Source organism: Poromitra crassiceps, assembly GCF_964638095.1.
Source record: "Poromitra crassiceps genome assembly, chromosome: 25".
In the NCBI taxonomy this organism is placed as follows: Eukaryota; Metazoa; Chordata; class Actinopteri; order Beryciformes; family Melamphaidae; genus Poromitra; species Poromitra crassiceps.
The window spans coordinates 9,602,164-9,616,941 of record NC_139649.1 but is presented as its reverse complement, the minus strand read 5'-3'; the positions used below and the strand labels follow the sequence as shown (position 1 = coordinate 9,616,941).

The window sequence follows — 14,778 nt, the reverse complement described above, 5'->3', positions numbered from 1 at the left end:
CACAGTTATTTCCCACTAAACTTACATCAAATCATGTGTGTGTGTGTGTGTGTGTGTGTGTGTGTGTGTGTGTGTGTGTGTGTGTGTGTGTGTGTGTGTGTGTGTGTGTGTGTGTGTGTGTGTGTGTGTGTGGTTATTCCACAGTCAGCGTATACCGTATCCGTGTGTGTTTGTGTTCACGCGCGTACGTGTGGGGGATTGGTGCTACACAGGTTGCTGCACAGGGATATTACTGTTCCTGGTTTTGAGTGTTTCACCTGCTAAAGGTGTTTTCCAGTGTTTCAGCTGTTGAAGTGGCTGGTTTAAGGGTTAATCAGAGTGATGATGGCCTGTGGGTAGAAACTGTTTTTGCGCCTGGTGGTTTTGGCGTACGGTGCTCTGTCTGTAGTAGCGCCTACCAGAGGGGAGGAGCTCAAACCGATCATGTGCAGGGTGAGATGGGTCGGTGATGGTCGGTTCCTGCCCTTTTCTTAACTCTGGAGAAGTACAAGTCTTGGATGGAGGGGCAGCCATGTTGGCCCCCGAGGATTTTCTCTGCAGTCCTCCTGACTGCAGGACTTATGAGTGAGTGAAGGCACAAAATGGTATATGGAAATATGCATCAACCATCCATGTGTCCCCTGTGTCTGGCCGACAAGAATAAGAATAGTATCTGTCAAAACGAAGGTCTCGAGTGCAGCCGCAGCCGCTGCAGAAAGCTGTGGTGCTGAAGCAGTGCTGAAGCAGTGCAGATAGAGGTGCTTGCTCTCCGTGTTAGGAGGAGGAGGGACCCAGTGAGAAATGAGGGATTGGTCTATCTGGGGTAAAAAACTACAATGTTGCCCTGAAGCGCACCCAACTTAAGCTCAACAAAGTGTTGACTGCTTATTGATTCAGGAGCCCAGTGTCAACGAGGGGATATATTCCACTTTGATTGAAACTCTCTTTGCTTATTTCCACTCAAGCGAAGCGGCACCAGCAACAAAGCACCCGACCAATCATAACCGACACGCGGGTCGATGTGGGGCCTCGGGCGCCCGGGGGCGATAGACCTTTACATGGCTGATGCACGTTACCGTCTGATAGAAAACAAAGTTCAAACACAACAACACCGATGATGAGCGAGTGGAGTTTACTCCATCTATGCTGCACAACCACATCACTAATTGTGTGTGTGTGTGTGTGTGTGTGTGTGTGTGTGTGTGTGTGTGTGTGTGTGTGTGTGTGTGCGCGCGTGCGTGCGTGTGTGTGTGTATAAGTCAAGGCTACACTATACGATCTGAGCATTGCAGACACGTTTTCAGCTACAGTTTAGGGTTCTTACAGCAATACTAGTATCATCAAAGGAGGTCTGGTGATGGTAATAATGACCTCAGCACATTAATTGATTGTATTTGGTGTTGAACAGCTATTTCACACACTACTATGTGTGTGTGTGTGTGTGTGTGTGTGTGGGTGGGGGGGGGGGGTCTAACTCCAATCATGGCCTGTTTCTTGTAAATGACTGTGGAGTCTTTTGATCATTTGAACTCTGTCCACATCTTCACTTCTAGTCATTTGAAGCACTTTCCAGTGAATACAAGCAGTTTAAAATGAAATCAAGTCTCCCATGTGTTTTCGCGCATTGTGTGACCCTTTGGATCCACCACTGCTGCTAACCGCTGGTGACACGAGATCACTTTCCCCCGTGACCACCAGGAAAACACTGTTGGCTACTGACTTTGAATAGGATGTTTCTCATTGATTTCAGTCCAAGTCAAATGTATTTGTCTGACCCTAAATCCCTGAGCTGTCAGAAAAATGACTTGTTGTGTGACACCCTCTTGAGACAAGCAAGTTCAAGTTATTTTGTCAAAAACAAGCATTGCAGTTAAAAAAAAAAGCACAATAGCCGCGACCACATTATGTGAATTTCCAAAATGCAGGTTGTCAAGGGCAGCCCACCCTACTCTACCTCTGCCACCCTGCATTTCAAAATGTGCCCTCCACCGCCCCCTTTTAGCCGATTGGCATGAATCCAAACACACACCTTTACACACACACACACACACACACACACACACACACACACACACACACACACACACACACACGCTTGACCGCCATACTGATTTCTGGGGCGAATCCAGCTGCCTTGCAAGGTTAAATTTCAACCTTGGGGCACAAACTGTGGCCGCCACAGGGTGGTGCTTTTTGTGGACCGACCGACCGACCAAACGACAGAGCGACCTATTGAGCTGCTGGCTGTTGACAATGCATAATAGACTACACATCTGTCTCTCAACCTGTTGCTTCTGAGCCTGGACTGGTTGATCATAGGAGTAAGAAATACTGAATAAGTCGTGTTGCGCTTGTATAGTGCTTGCATGTTTGCGAGGTTTAGAGTTTGAGTCGTTTCTCACGGGGTCTTGCAGAGCGCAGATAATCACGACTGTTGTGTGAGAGAGTTGCACCTTCCAATCTCAATCAGTCTCGCCTCGACCTCTTTGAAAGTAGTACGTTCTAAACACAGGGAGTCAAATATTCACGTGTCCTTTCATCTGTTCTGGCTGTTCTGTCTGCGAGCTGCGCTACAAATCTACCCAGTTTTCATCCTTGCATTTTCAACCCCTCCGTAAACAAACTCCATCATCTCCATCGCGTTGGTCTCTGCGCTCACTTAGCCTGTATGTCTCTGTTTTCTCACTTCTGAACATAAATCAGGCAGAGAAGCTGCGATTCAAACGGAAAGGATTGTTTTGCTGTTTACCGTCGTTTTCTCATTGCTTTTCTCTTTCATCGCCCCCCATTCATCCTTCTTGCTCCATCTCCCCCGTCGCCTCGTCTTCATGTCTCTGCCTATAACCACTGTTCACCTCTGTGTCTCCATCACCGTCTCACCTTCTCGTCTCCTCCCATGGCCTCCTCCCCTCCTCAGGCTCCCCGCAGGCCAGCGGGACAGGAACCCTGCAGATCTACCTGATCGACGTGAACGACAACGCGCCGGTGCTGATGCCCCGCGAGGCCCAGGTGTGCGAGCGCGCCCGGCCCAACTCCAGGGTCAACATCACCGCCTCGGACGCCGACGCCGACCCCAACGTGGGGCCCTTTGTCTTCGAGCTGCCCTCCTTTCCCACCAGCGTGCGCCGCAACTGGACCATTTCTCGTCTCAGTGGTAAGACTGGGTCTGGTTGTTGGGTTTGGTTTGGTTTGGTTTGGTTTGGTAGGGTTGGGTTGGGACAGGACATTGTTTTCACTATGTTTACACAGATTCACTTCAATTTGCAACTATTTTACTAGGTACTGTAAAACTTCAATGAGACGCAAAGTCCCTTTTACTGGCCGGGTATGGCTACACGTTTTGACAAATAAAGGCAGGTCTCAATTGGAAGGCGGTTACAATAGTTTTTTGTTTTGTGTCTTACCTTGTATTCAAACGTCACATTTGCTGAGCACCATGGCAGAGAAACAGAGAAGAAATTACGACCTGAAATTCGAACTGTCAGTTGTCAAATTAGCGGAAAACAAAAATCAGGAGAAGCAGCAGCAGGACATTTTAGAAGATACAGGACATTGTAGCCATGGATGAAACAGAGGTGTGGTTTTATATGGTTGTCTCAACTACAGTGGATAGGAAAAGTGTGAGCAGCTCTCCTCTGGCGCAGCATCAGGAGAGAAAATAGAGTGCCGTGCGGCGGGGACCCCAGAGTTGCATTCTGGGTCGTCGTTGGGCACGGGGAAGTGACGGCTCTGACTTTCCGATGACAGGGAAAGTTGAATGACAGAAATCTGTGGAGATCTGTTCATCTGTTCACACACATATTGGCCTGGATGTGCTGTGTCTTAATTGGAGTGAGAGCAAATGATTTGTACCGGTAAGTGATGTTATTCGATAGCCAAATTTTTCTAAGGGTACTATTCATGCTGGTTTAAATAAACATTTTGATAGTATTTCCCTTCTGTGCTGAACAAGAGTTTTGTGTGAAAGGAATTAAAGGCCTGTGTCCCATATACAGTAGACGCCCGTCCCAAATATAGGCCGGTTGAGTTCAGTGATTGAAGCAAATAAGGCTCCTTTTTTAGCATTTTATTTTTACGCTATTTGCTCATTTGGATGTCATTGTTCCAAAGTAAATACTCACCAGGAATTGCCTAATATTTGTACATGATTCTGGTATGCCAATCGCACCGGTGGTCATGTAAAATGATATGCTGAAATATCATCGCTTTACCTTGCGGCATTCGGCATCCCCAGTTGAATTAAACCCAGTATGCTTGGGAGGGATACAAAACGCCAGCTGCGGGGCAAAATGGCCCCAGATGGGACTACCGACATCGATGCGAAAACAACGGCTTGCTCTAAGCCGCGAGAGAAATCCCAGTTTAGCAAAATGTCTCACAAAGCTCGCAGAGAGAGAGAGAGAGCCGGCTACCATCCGGTGTTGACATACGATCTGTCGCCCGTGACAAATGAGATCCATTCATCTCCCTGTCCCCCTGAACCAGCGATCTGTCAACTCATCCGCCCAGATGGATGTATCACAGCAGTTGTCTCGAGGACAAATCTGATCACATACCTGGATTCTTCTCCCACAGAGGTTCTTGTCTTAGCTTTGACTGAGTGATAGATGCTGAAGGTCAGAATGATGCCGGTATGTGTTTGGGTTCTTGTCACAGCTGCTTTCATTTAGGATGTCATTCACTCCTACCTACGTACATGATGGTGTGAAATCATGCAGTAAACAAAATAGCATTTCTCTACGGAGTTCTGTCTAATCTAATTACCCTCATGCCTTCCTCCCTCCCACTCACCACCGTCCCTTCCCCATTAATTTTGCTCTCCCTCCCTCCCTCTCTCTCTCTCCCTCTCTCTCCCTCCCTCCCTCTCTCTCCCTCCTCTATCTCTCTCCCTCTTCCTCTCTCTCCCTCCCTCTCTCTCCCTCCCTCCCTCCCTCTCTCTCCCTCTCCCTCCCTCTCTCTCCCTCCTCTATCTCTCTCCCTCTTCCTCTCTCTCCCTCCCTCTCTCTCCCTCCCTCCCTCTCTCTCCCTCCTCTATCTCTGTCCCCCTTCCTCTCTCTCCCTCTTCCCAGGTGACTATGCCCAGTTGAGGCTGAAGATCCCCTACCTGGAGGCGGCGGCGTACGACGTCCCCGTCATCGTGTCCGACTCGGGGAACCCTCCTCTCTCCAACCGCTCGGTGATCCGGGTCAAAGTGTGTCCCTGCGACGAGAACGGGGACTGCAGCACCACGGGGGCGGTGGCCGCCGCCGGCCTGGGCATCGGGGCCATCATCGCTATACTCATCTGCATCATCATACTGCTTTGTGAGTACGGCAGAATGGACTGGAAACACACGCACAATATAATGTACACACTCAATATAGCCTCATCATATCAATATTCGTCGTTATTCGTCGATATTAAAAAGGCGATCCCAAAGAGACGTGTTGAAACGCAGTCGCGTGAGAAAGTATCGAACAAGCGCAAACCTTTAAGACTACGGCGCCACTCCCCCTACGGACACTTTTCCCTAAGCCCACCCTACCCCCAACACCACCCTACCCCCCAACCACTAATCCTACCCACCCCTTGAATCCTGACTCTCTACCAGCTTCCTATCCCTAGCTATGGCCCTTTTACAACTAAACTCACTAAACGTCCATGACTGACTGATTGACTGACTGACTGACTGACTGACTGACAGACTGACTGACTGACTGACTGACTGACAGACTGTGCTGACTTTTTGACGATGTATTATTCACACCATGCACTTTTCAACATGTTTAATATTAAATCGAGTATCAAGGAAACACTGTGTACACTAACGACAGCACCTTGTGACAGCTGTCCGCTGAGCGCTGCCTCGTGTGTTGCTGTGTGTGTACTGCAGGCATGGTGCTGCTGTTTGTGGTGTGGATGAAGCGCAGGGAGAAGGAGCGGCAGGCGAAGCCCCTGCTGATCGACCCCGAGGACGACGTCCGAGACAACATCCTGAAGTACGACGAGGAGGGAGGGGGAGAGGAGGACCAGGTACGCCTCAAATACACCATTCATATATCATATATGATTCATTTGATTTTTTTCTTTGACCATAATATTTACTACAGCGATCCGTATGACCAGGCAGTACACGAGTCAAAGGTATAAGCTTGTGTGCAAAGCAGCCTTGGAGGCATATGGTCTATACACCCTGAAGACCTTGCATTAAGCTGATTTTTGCATTATCCAAAATGCTACGGCTGGTAAATATGTACAATATCAGCAGAAAGCTGCAAAACAGTTAATGAGCAGTGGCACCACTGAGAAATATGTGTTTTTTTCACTTGGCTACAAAACTCCCAACTTTGCATTTAAAAGTAATACCTCCTCCTTATCATGCGAGTGGCCACACTTCATGAATTCTCAGTGAAAGTGAGTGGAAGTAGTGAAAAACGTATCACTCAACAACAAGACTATAACCACTGGCCATTACAGGCGCTTTCCCCCCAGAAATGTTTCTTTATGCAGTCGAGGCTAATTAGACCATGTACCACAATCAGTCAAATAAATGAGGGTTTCTAATAGGTTTCTACGGTTTGTACACTCACCATACATGCACAATTAGCAGGTTGAAATAGGTTAAAAGGTTGTGATGGTGATCAGAAAAACACAAACTAACCCTGGGCTTTCTGCTCTTCCTCGCAGGACTACGACCTGAGCCAGCTGCAGCAGCCGGAGTCTCTGGATCACATCATCAGTAAGCCGGCGGGGGTGCGCAGGGTGGACGAGAGGCCTGTGATCTCTGAGTCCCAGTACCCCGTCAGGCCCAGCCTGCCCCACCCCGGAGACATAGGAGACTTCATTAACGACGTATGTCCCCCCCCCCCCATGCAACGATGGAATGGAGAAATGAGTTGATTCAGAGAAATGCAGGTCTTTTGTCAGCTTATAGAGAGGCAAAGTGACCGCCTACTTCCTGCTTCAGCAGCACTGTACCAGAGATTTTTATCCACCGTTTATTTTCCCATAGACATTTCGTAAAATGCTTATAAAAATAGTTTTACTTCGTCAAACCAAGCAGTTCAGCTATATTTAGAATCGGGAGAGACCATAGAACATTTCGCTCGGACCAAAACATAAAAAAACTACATCGGAAAAATATTTTCTTTAAATCCGCTTTCTTTAAATCCGCTTTTTATTTTATGTTTTGGTCTGAGCAAAATGTTATGTGGTCTCTCCTGTTTCTAAATATATCTGAACCGTTTGGTTTGAACAAGTAAAACTATTTTTACGAAATGTCTATGGGAAAATAAATTGTTCATGTAACCCCATTGATGCAACCCATAGGTAGGGTTTGACCGATATAGGTTTTTGAAGGCTGATGCAGATACCCATGTTCCTGGGTAGGTTGAGGCACCAGTAGTTGATATTGTGTTGGTGACATTCAATATCCTTCAATTGGATCATTTTCATGCCAGAAATTTCCCAACAGAATTGTCCCAGAATCGATCGAAAATGCATTTTAGATCATCATGGGATTTTAGATCATCATGGGACACTAAAAGCTTTCATGAAAACCAATACTAATGAAATAGTTTGAGGTGGATTTGCTGCTCCTTAAGGCAGAGTGAGGCAGGTTTCTTTGCAGGCTTTGCAGAATGCCATCCCTGAAAGTGCTGAGTAAAAGCTCACCTCCATCATCTCAGCCGGGGCGCGGCCCTGACTGACTGGCCCATATCCAATTTGTGTGAAAAGGCCAACATTGGCCTGACATCTCGTTCTAACCCTTCTCATAGAACTGCAACTACAGCAACTCAGAGTCAGGAAGTGAAGATACGGCAACTCAGCAACTCAGAGCGCGAAGAGAAGATACAGCAACTCAGAGTCAGGAAGCGAAGATACAGCAACTCAGAGTCAGGAAGAGAAGATACAGCAACTCAGAGTCAGAAAGTGACCATCTTTCCTCTCTCTCTCTCTCTCTCTCTCCAGGGTCTGCGGGCGGCAGACAACGACCCCACCGCCCCTCCCTACGACTCCCTGCTGGTGTTCGACTACGAGGGCAGCGGCTCCACCGCCGGCTCCGTCAGCTCGCTCAACTCCACCAGCTCAGGGGACCAGGACTACGACTACCTCAACGACTGGGGCCCTCGCTTCAAGAAGCTGGCCGACCTCTACGGAGGAGGGGACGATGACTGAGAGGAGGACGGGGGGATGGGGGGGACTGTGGCCGGGGGGTGTCTCGGGAGAGGGGTCGGTCGCTCGGGCGGATGCTCCTCGAAACCCGGGGACGGGGGCCCGAGAACACGACACAGGCTCCGGTGGTAGACTTTGTGAGCACCGGACCGGACCCTTCCACGGGGCTGTTGGTTTTGTTCACAGCGACCGAGCCCTCGACCACGAGTTCTGCTGCAACTGCAACTGTATTCTGGCTTTATATTTCTTGGCGGCGAGTTTTTTTCCAGTGTGATTGTTGATTTTCCCTCCTCCGTCGTTGTGTTTGTTTCCTCATCTCCCCGGAGCTCTCTGGGGACAAATCAAGGCAGCTGTGAGAGACGCAAGTAGCGAATCTGTGCTTTGATTGATCGATTACTGGAACAAACAAAAACCCCATCTTTTTTGATTTGGTCTCACACACTGGAGAATGTTTGTTTTTTCTGTTTTTCGGGAGGGAAGACGCGCTCTGTGACTCTCTTTCACTCTTGTCAACTTGAATTTCCTTAGAACAGAAGCACTGTCATTTTATAAAGTGCCTTTTGTGGTGTGTTTTTTGTATCAGACTCCTGCTATCTCAGGGTCGGTTGCCATTCGTGCAGTTTCGGGGGCGGCACGTTTTTCCCTCATCGCCCCTCCCTCCCTCCCTCCCAGCCTATCACGTCTCCTCTCCTCTTCACAGTGGTGCAGATGTTTAACCCCAGCAGCCAGTCACAAGAGGGGCAGGACGGGACACAAACCAGGGCAAAACTGTTAGGATCTGATAACTCAATGAAGTCTGCTGCCCCCTGGTGGCCACAAGAAGAAGATGCCAGCGAGAGTTTTTTTTTTGGGGGGGGGGCAAAGCAGCAACCCCTCCCCGCTCCAAGGAACCTGCTGTGTTTGGACCTTCACAAGCATCGCCGAGTCTCAGCGCAACTTCGACTACACGCTGACATTGTTGCGTGTAGTGAGCGTTTTTCTACGTGCGGTGGGTTTTCTAACTTTGTGGAGAATGCCTGCCTTTCCTCTGTGGACTCGTGAGTTTCAGGAGCTTTTATGTTCAGACGCTTGCCTGCCCTGTATGGTTTTGTGTTGCTTCCTCCACAGTGTAAAGCTTATATAGGCATGATCTGAGTAGTGTGACCATGTAAAAGACTTGAAGAGACTTTGGACGAAGGCGTCGGAGAGGTTAAAGGTTACCGGAAACGATTTTTCTCGCCTTGAACATTCCCGTTTTTTTTAATAGGCCAACGAAACTATTAAGAGGTGCATGATTTTCTTTTTTTTTTTTTTTTTCTTTTTTCAAAATGTTTTACTCGACGCACTTGTTACTCTGTGGTGAGAATGTGAAAATAGTCAGCGGAAACTATATAAATATACTCTGTATAAAAGACACTGAGAAAATAAAAAATACTGTAAGATACCTATTTTTGAAGTATTAATGACATAAACGTTGCTGCTCTTTTTCTCCAGCTCTCGAGTGGGCTGAGGGATCTTTTTTGGCCCGTTCATTTTCAATACGTGGATGTTCAGTTTCTTTCTGTCTTCTGTTGAAGCGTGTGTTTCCATTTTGCTCAAGATGCCTGCTTACGTTTTTATTTTTTACTTTTTCTTTCATTTGGCCAATTGTTTTCTAAAATTTTAAAGAAAGCTTTGTTATACTCCTGTTTTTTATATATGAAACACAGCCTTCCCCTCTCGCTCTCTTGTTTCTCCTGACGGTCTCTGGCCTTGGTACAGTGGAAGCTTCAATAGCCATGCCTGCTGATAGCTGTTCTATTATTCAGTGGATTCTTTTCTTCATTCATCTCTAGATACTGGATATGTGCTTTAGAAAATAAACTAAACATGTTTCGAAAATCTGCCACTTTTTTGTGAATGTTGACTATCTGCAGCCTTTGCTGATGTATGCTGTACTGTATGATATGACCTGGTTGGTTCAGTAGTAGCCATTAAAAAATGTGTTTGTTTTTTCATTAAAAAACTCTTCTTATTTCCTCCTGTTTTCTCCCACTTGGCCAATTCTCTGCTAGGGTGTGCTGGTCGTTGCTCTGATCTGCCGAAACCTTGGGAAAGTTGTAGACTAGCACATGCTTCCTCCGATAAACGCACAGCCGCTTCTTTTCACCTGACAACGAGGAGTTTCACCGGCAGGATTGTAGGGCGTGGGGAGGATCACGCTATTCCCCCCCAGTTCCCCTCCCCCCGAACAGCCGCCTCGACCAACCAGACGAGGCGCTGGCGCAGCGACCAGGACAAATACCCTTAATCCGGCTTCGCACCCGCAGACACAGACAATTGTTCCTATATAGACGCCCGACAAAGCTGGCGGTAACACTGGGGCTCGAACCTGTTGGTAGCCAGGGAATCTACTGCTGCACTACCCGGATAACCTTGCTTGCAAGATGGATAACCCCGCGAGATCAAAAGAGATTCTCTCGACGTAGTGAAACGTAATGTGAAGCTAAACCGTCCATCTGGCAGCGTCGGGTTACTACCCGGACGCCCGCCATTGAAAAAACACCTACTGGATATTGTTATTCATTACAGCCTTCTCTCAAGTAGCTTCGACTTAAATTCACCACCTTTGTTTGTCCAATGTCACCATTAAATGGAATGACTGCATCTCTTTTAGTTTTAACAGTGGAACAATGCGGCCTATTTCCCCTAAGGCTAAGTGTTAGAAAGAGTCACAAAGTGGCTACGCTCGCCTTGGGATTGGAGCATTTAACCTTTGACCCCTATTGTTTAGATATGACCTGGTGAGACATCCTTGACCTGCATCTCCTCTTATCGCAGAAGAAGAAGGCAGCGAGTGGAGCAGCACAAACTAGCCTAAAGGGGTCAGGAACAGGAAGTGGACTCGTGTCCGTTCGTGTGATTTCAATTAGTCAGCCGAGGCGCCAAAAAACCCTCCGGGGGATTTAAAGGGATTTAATCCTCTCCGGCTGTGTGTCTATCAATTAGCCACACCATTAATCCCCACGGCGTAATCTCATTAGATGGAGTGCCTTTAATGAGACACTGGGAGAACGAGAGAGCTAGAGAGGGAGACAGAGAGAGAGAGAGGAGGGAAAGGACGGTCAGGAGGGGGAGGCTCAAGCACAGCAGGAGCAACGCAGAACATTTCAAAAACACTGGTCGAAAAAAGACGAATAAAAGGGGAAATTAACGTATTGGCGTGTGTTGCCCAACCTGGCTAAATAAGAGAGAAAGGAGAGAGAGAGAGAGAGAGAATTAGAGATTAGCAGAGCTGATCAACTGTGAACAGTGGGCTCCTCGTTAATGAAGGCCGCTTCGGCTCCCCTGTTAATCTCTGTTGGAATATCCTGTAATGAGAACATCCAATATATATAAACTAACCTTCAACACAATCACCCAGGCCTCTTATTAGGCCCAGTGAAATTGTGGAACCATGTTAATAAGAGAGCCATCAGCACCGGGTCCCATTGCTCCGGAATAATAATGAAGTTGGTAAAAAGTCAACTTCGTAGCCGCTTATGATAAGGAGATTAACTTCATGGAAAGGTTTCTTTGATGGGCTTAGAGGCCGGCCGTTCGCTTGGCCTCCCTATGGCAGATAGCAAGACTGCACAGACCAAGCCGTTCGCTTGGCCTCCCTATGGCAGATAGCAAGACTGCAGAGACCAAGCCGTTCACTTGGCCTCCCGATGGGAAGATAGAGGGACTGCATAGACCAAGCGAGCGTACACACACCGAGAGCTTTGCTGCCGCTGGCTTGCAGCCACTGCCTTGTGTGTTGTAAATAAAGTTCTCCTCTTCAAACGTGTTCAGAACCTCTTTTCATTTCCTCTCTGTAAAGATAGCGAGTCTCTTGGGTCGGCGCTGGGAACAATTCAATCTGAAAAGGACTCGGACCAGCGGATTTAGTTCTGCGATGCCCGGGCTGCTGGGGTAATCAACTGTTTAGAGCTGATGGGTTGCTGCTGCTCTTGAGGCGAAGTGCTGCCCAGGACCGAGCAGGCTTTGTTGGCTGCTGTTCCGCTGACACAGCTCTGCTCTGGACCTCCTTCTATTTTAAGACCCGGTCTAAAATGAGATCAAAGCAGCAGAATCAATTGGACGTTAGTGCTGCCTGGGAGCAGGGGAGACGAGAGAGTATCCTCTGCACTGTTAAACTGCTCCGGCTATAGTCACGATGTGGGCGATTGGCCCAGACGGAGAGAGCTTCTTGAAACAACTTTTCTCATCCAGGCAAATGCAGGTCAGACACAGTCCTCGACACCTGTGTGCTAGCAAACTTCACCATGGCTTAGGCCAGTGGTTTGGTTTCTCAAAGTGGGGTCCGGGGACCCACTAGAAGTCCAACCATAAATAACACAATGACAGAATGTATGACTATTTTGGATACCAGGCTAGGTCGACGTCGACGTCGGCAAGCTTCCAGCGACGGAGGGTCTGAATCACACGAGACTTCCGGCGCTCTGTCTGAAATCTGGTTGGCTGGGCTGTGATGGAAGTTACGTCATACAGCGCATCATACAGCGTGCCTCCCATATTACAGTCCGGCAAGGAAACGCTTTCAGTGGAACGCTGTGAAGCACTGTGAAGAGAGAAGCGATAAAAGGAGGGACCAAAAAGTAGTGATAGGCTGTCTTGCAGGAAGAATGAGTGGGCAAGATCATTTAAAGCAGCTACGAGCAAGATTTTCGATTGTTATTAAACAGTATAATTACAATATTGATGCATCACATCTTACCTATAATAGTAGCTGAGACCAAAGCCGTGTGAATCGGAGATTGCTCTCTTAAGTCTGTGTCTGTCTAAACTTGCGTCAACAGGGGGCTCTCTCTCTCTCTCTCCTTACCGCCGGACCGGCTAAACCCGGAAGTGAAACGCAGCTGCCTGCCTTACCCCGTTCGCGCTGCCTAGCAACATACCATAAACAAGCAGAACGCCATGCATACTCTCGCGAACATCTCTCGTTATATTCTAACAGGTTTTTTGGAAGTTATTTTGTGGTTATGGCCGAAGTGGCTGCTGCAAACCGTTTCATTTCACTTCCTGATCTGCCCTGGCCACAGAGAGACTAACACTTGCCGATTCACTCGGGGTTCAAGCGAGACTACTCTGCGTTGGTCTCGTCTACTATTAGAGGTAAGATGTGATGCATTGATATTAAATTTAGACTGTTTAATAACAATCGAAAATCTTGCTCGTAGCTGCTTTAACGGACGTGTTACAGAAAGTGTGCCAGGTCCACGGTGTAGATGCTCTTAAGGACGTGCAACAATTGTGTGTTTGTTGCAATTGGTTAAGGAGAAGAGAAATGTGGTAGCTTGCCTACCAACTGGCTGTGGCAAAAGCCCTGTTTTCACCCAGGGTCAATTTAGCTGTGCATTCGGAAACTCATTCTGAATGCACCGCCCACAAGGTCTGTGGTTGGTCAATTCATATGTCTGTCACGCATCCTTTTTTTTGTCTTGGGGGTCGCGGTCGGACATTAACCACTTTAGAGAGTTGTGCTCTAGACGTAGATACCATCTACGGCTGGCACTGCGAGACTAGCCACTGGTCACTGGTGACATCATCACTGATGACATCAATGATGACATCACATCATTAGGTAATTAGGGCAAACCTAATTGAAAAGTCTGGCTCTGTCAGATCACCCGCACGGGTGCTCTTCTTTACACTTCCTGAAAGTTTCAGCCCAATCGCACATAGGATGGCATAGCTGTGGCCGAACAAAATTCTGCTCACACACAGACACTTCTCATTCTTATAGTAGATTGATTATTGATTTATTGATTTATTTGTTTGTTTGTTTGAGTGGAGAGACTCCCCTCCCGGTCCCTCTTTGGAGCTATCTCTGCACAGTGGCATTATCGTCGCCTATGAGGTTTTCAGAGTGTCTCTGAGGTTTGTTATCATACTCTGTTTTAAACAAGAACTAGAAGGGCGGAGTCTCAGATGACACCGCTCTGATATGCAAATTTAGTGAGTTGATTGGATCCGCCTCCAATATTGAATGGGTTTGTTCTCGGCCCATGCTTCATGAAGATAGTCGATTTTTCTGTAATCATACTAACAGACAGACAAACAAGCAAACAGACAGACAAACAAGCAAACAGACAAATGGCACCGAAAACATAAGCTCCTTGATGGAGGTAATGAAACCATGACAGAGAGCGTCATCGAGCGGAGAGACTCCCCTCCCGGTCCCTCTCTGGAGTTATCTCTGCGCAGTGGCAGTATCGTAGCCTATGAGGTTTATCCGAGGCGTGATTATTGCTAGTTGAAAACTTTACCCAATACCCCGCCGTGACGACTTGAAATATAGTCGGCATTGGCAATTTTTGATGGTCTCTCAGGAGACTGATGTACTGTTGGAAAAAAAATGAACAAGAAGCAATGTTTTCAGCGTTCTGCAAAATGAATGAATAGCCAGGAAGGGGGCTCGCACTACGTTTGAATGCTAAAATAAAGCTGATCATGTACGATTTTATTATTATTATTATTATTATTGTTGTTATTATTATTATTATTACTATATTAGAAACAGAGTTAACTGGCTAGAGTCAGACACTCACGCCTTGCGCCACTTGTGCTCCATAGGGTTACATTGCCAATTGCCACCCACCAGTGAAGCGGTTTGTTTATCAATGCTGGGGTCTTTTTATG

General features: G+C 47.5%; 1 protein-coding gene across 1 annotated transcript in view; it reads left to right on the top strand.

The window, feature by feature from the left end:
* Window positions 1-8,136, top strand: part of LOC310798326 (cadherin-4-like) — a gene marked incomplete at both ends in the record, with an annotated part of 263,719 nt that extends 255,583 nt beyond the window's left edge. Inside the window, 5 exon segments of the mRNA XM_083660852.1 lie at window positions 2,897-3,133; window positions 5,049-5,282; window positions 5,852-5,991; window positions 6,646-6,810; window positions 7,930-8,136. Coding sequence (XP_083516978.1) covers window positions 2,897-3,133; window positions 5,049-5,282; window positions 5,852-5,991; window positions 6,646-6,810; window positions 7,930-8,136 — 983 coding nt within the window.
* Between the last annotated feature and the right edge of the window lie 6,642 nt (window positions 8,137-14,778).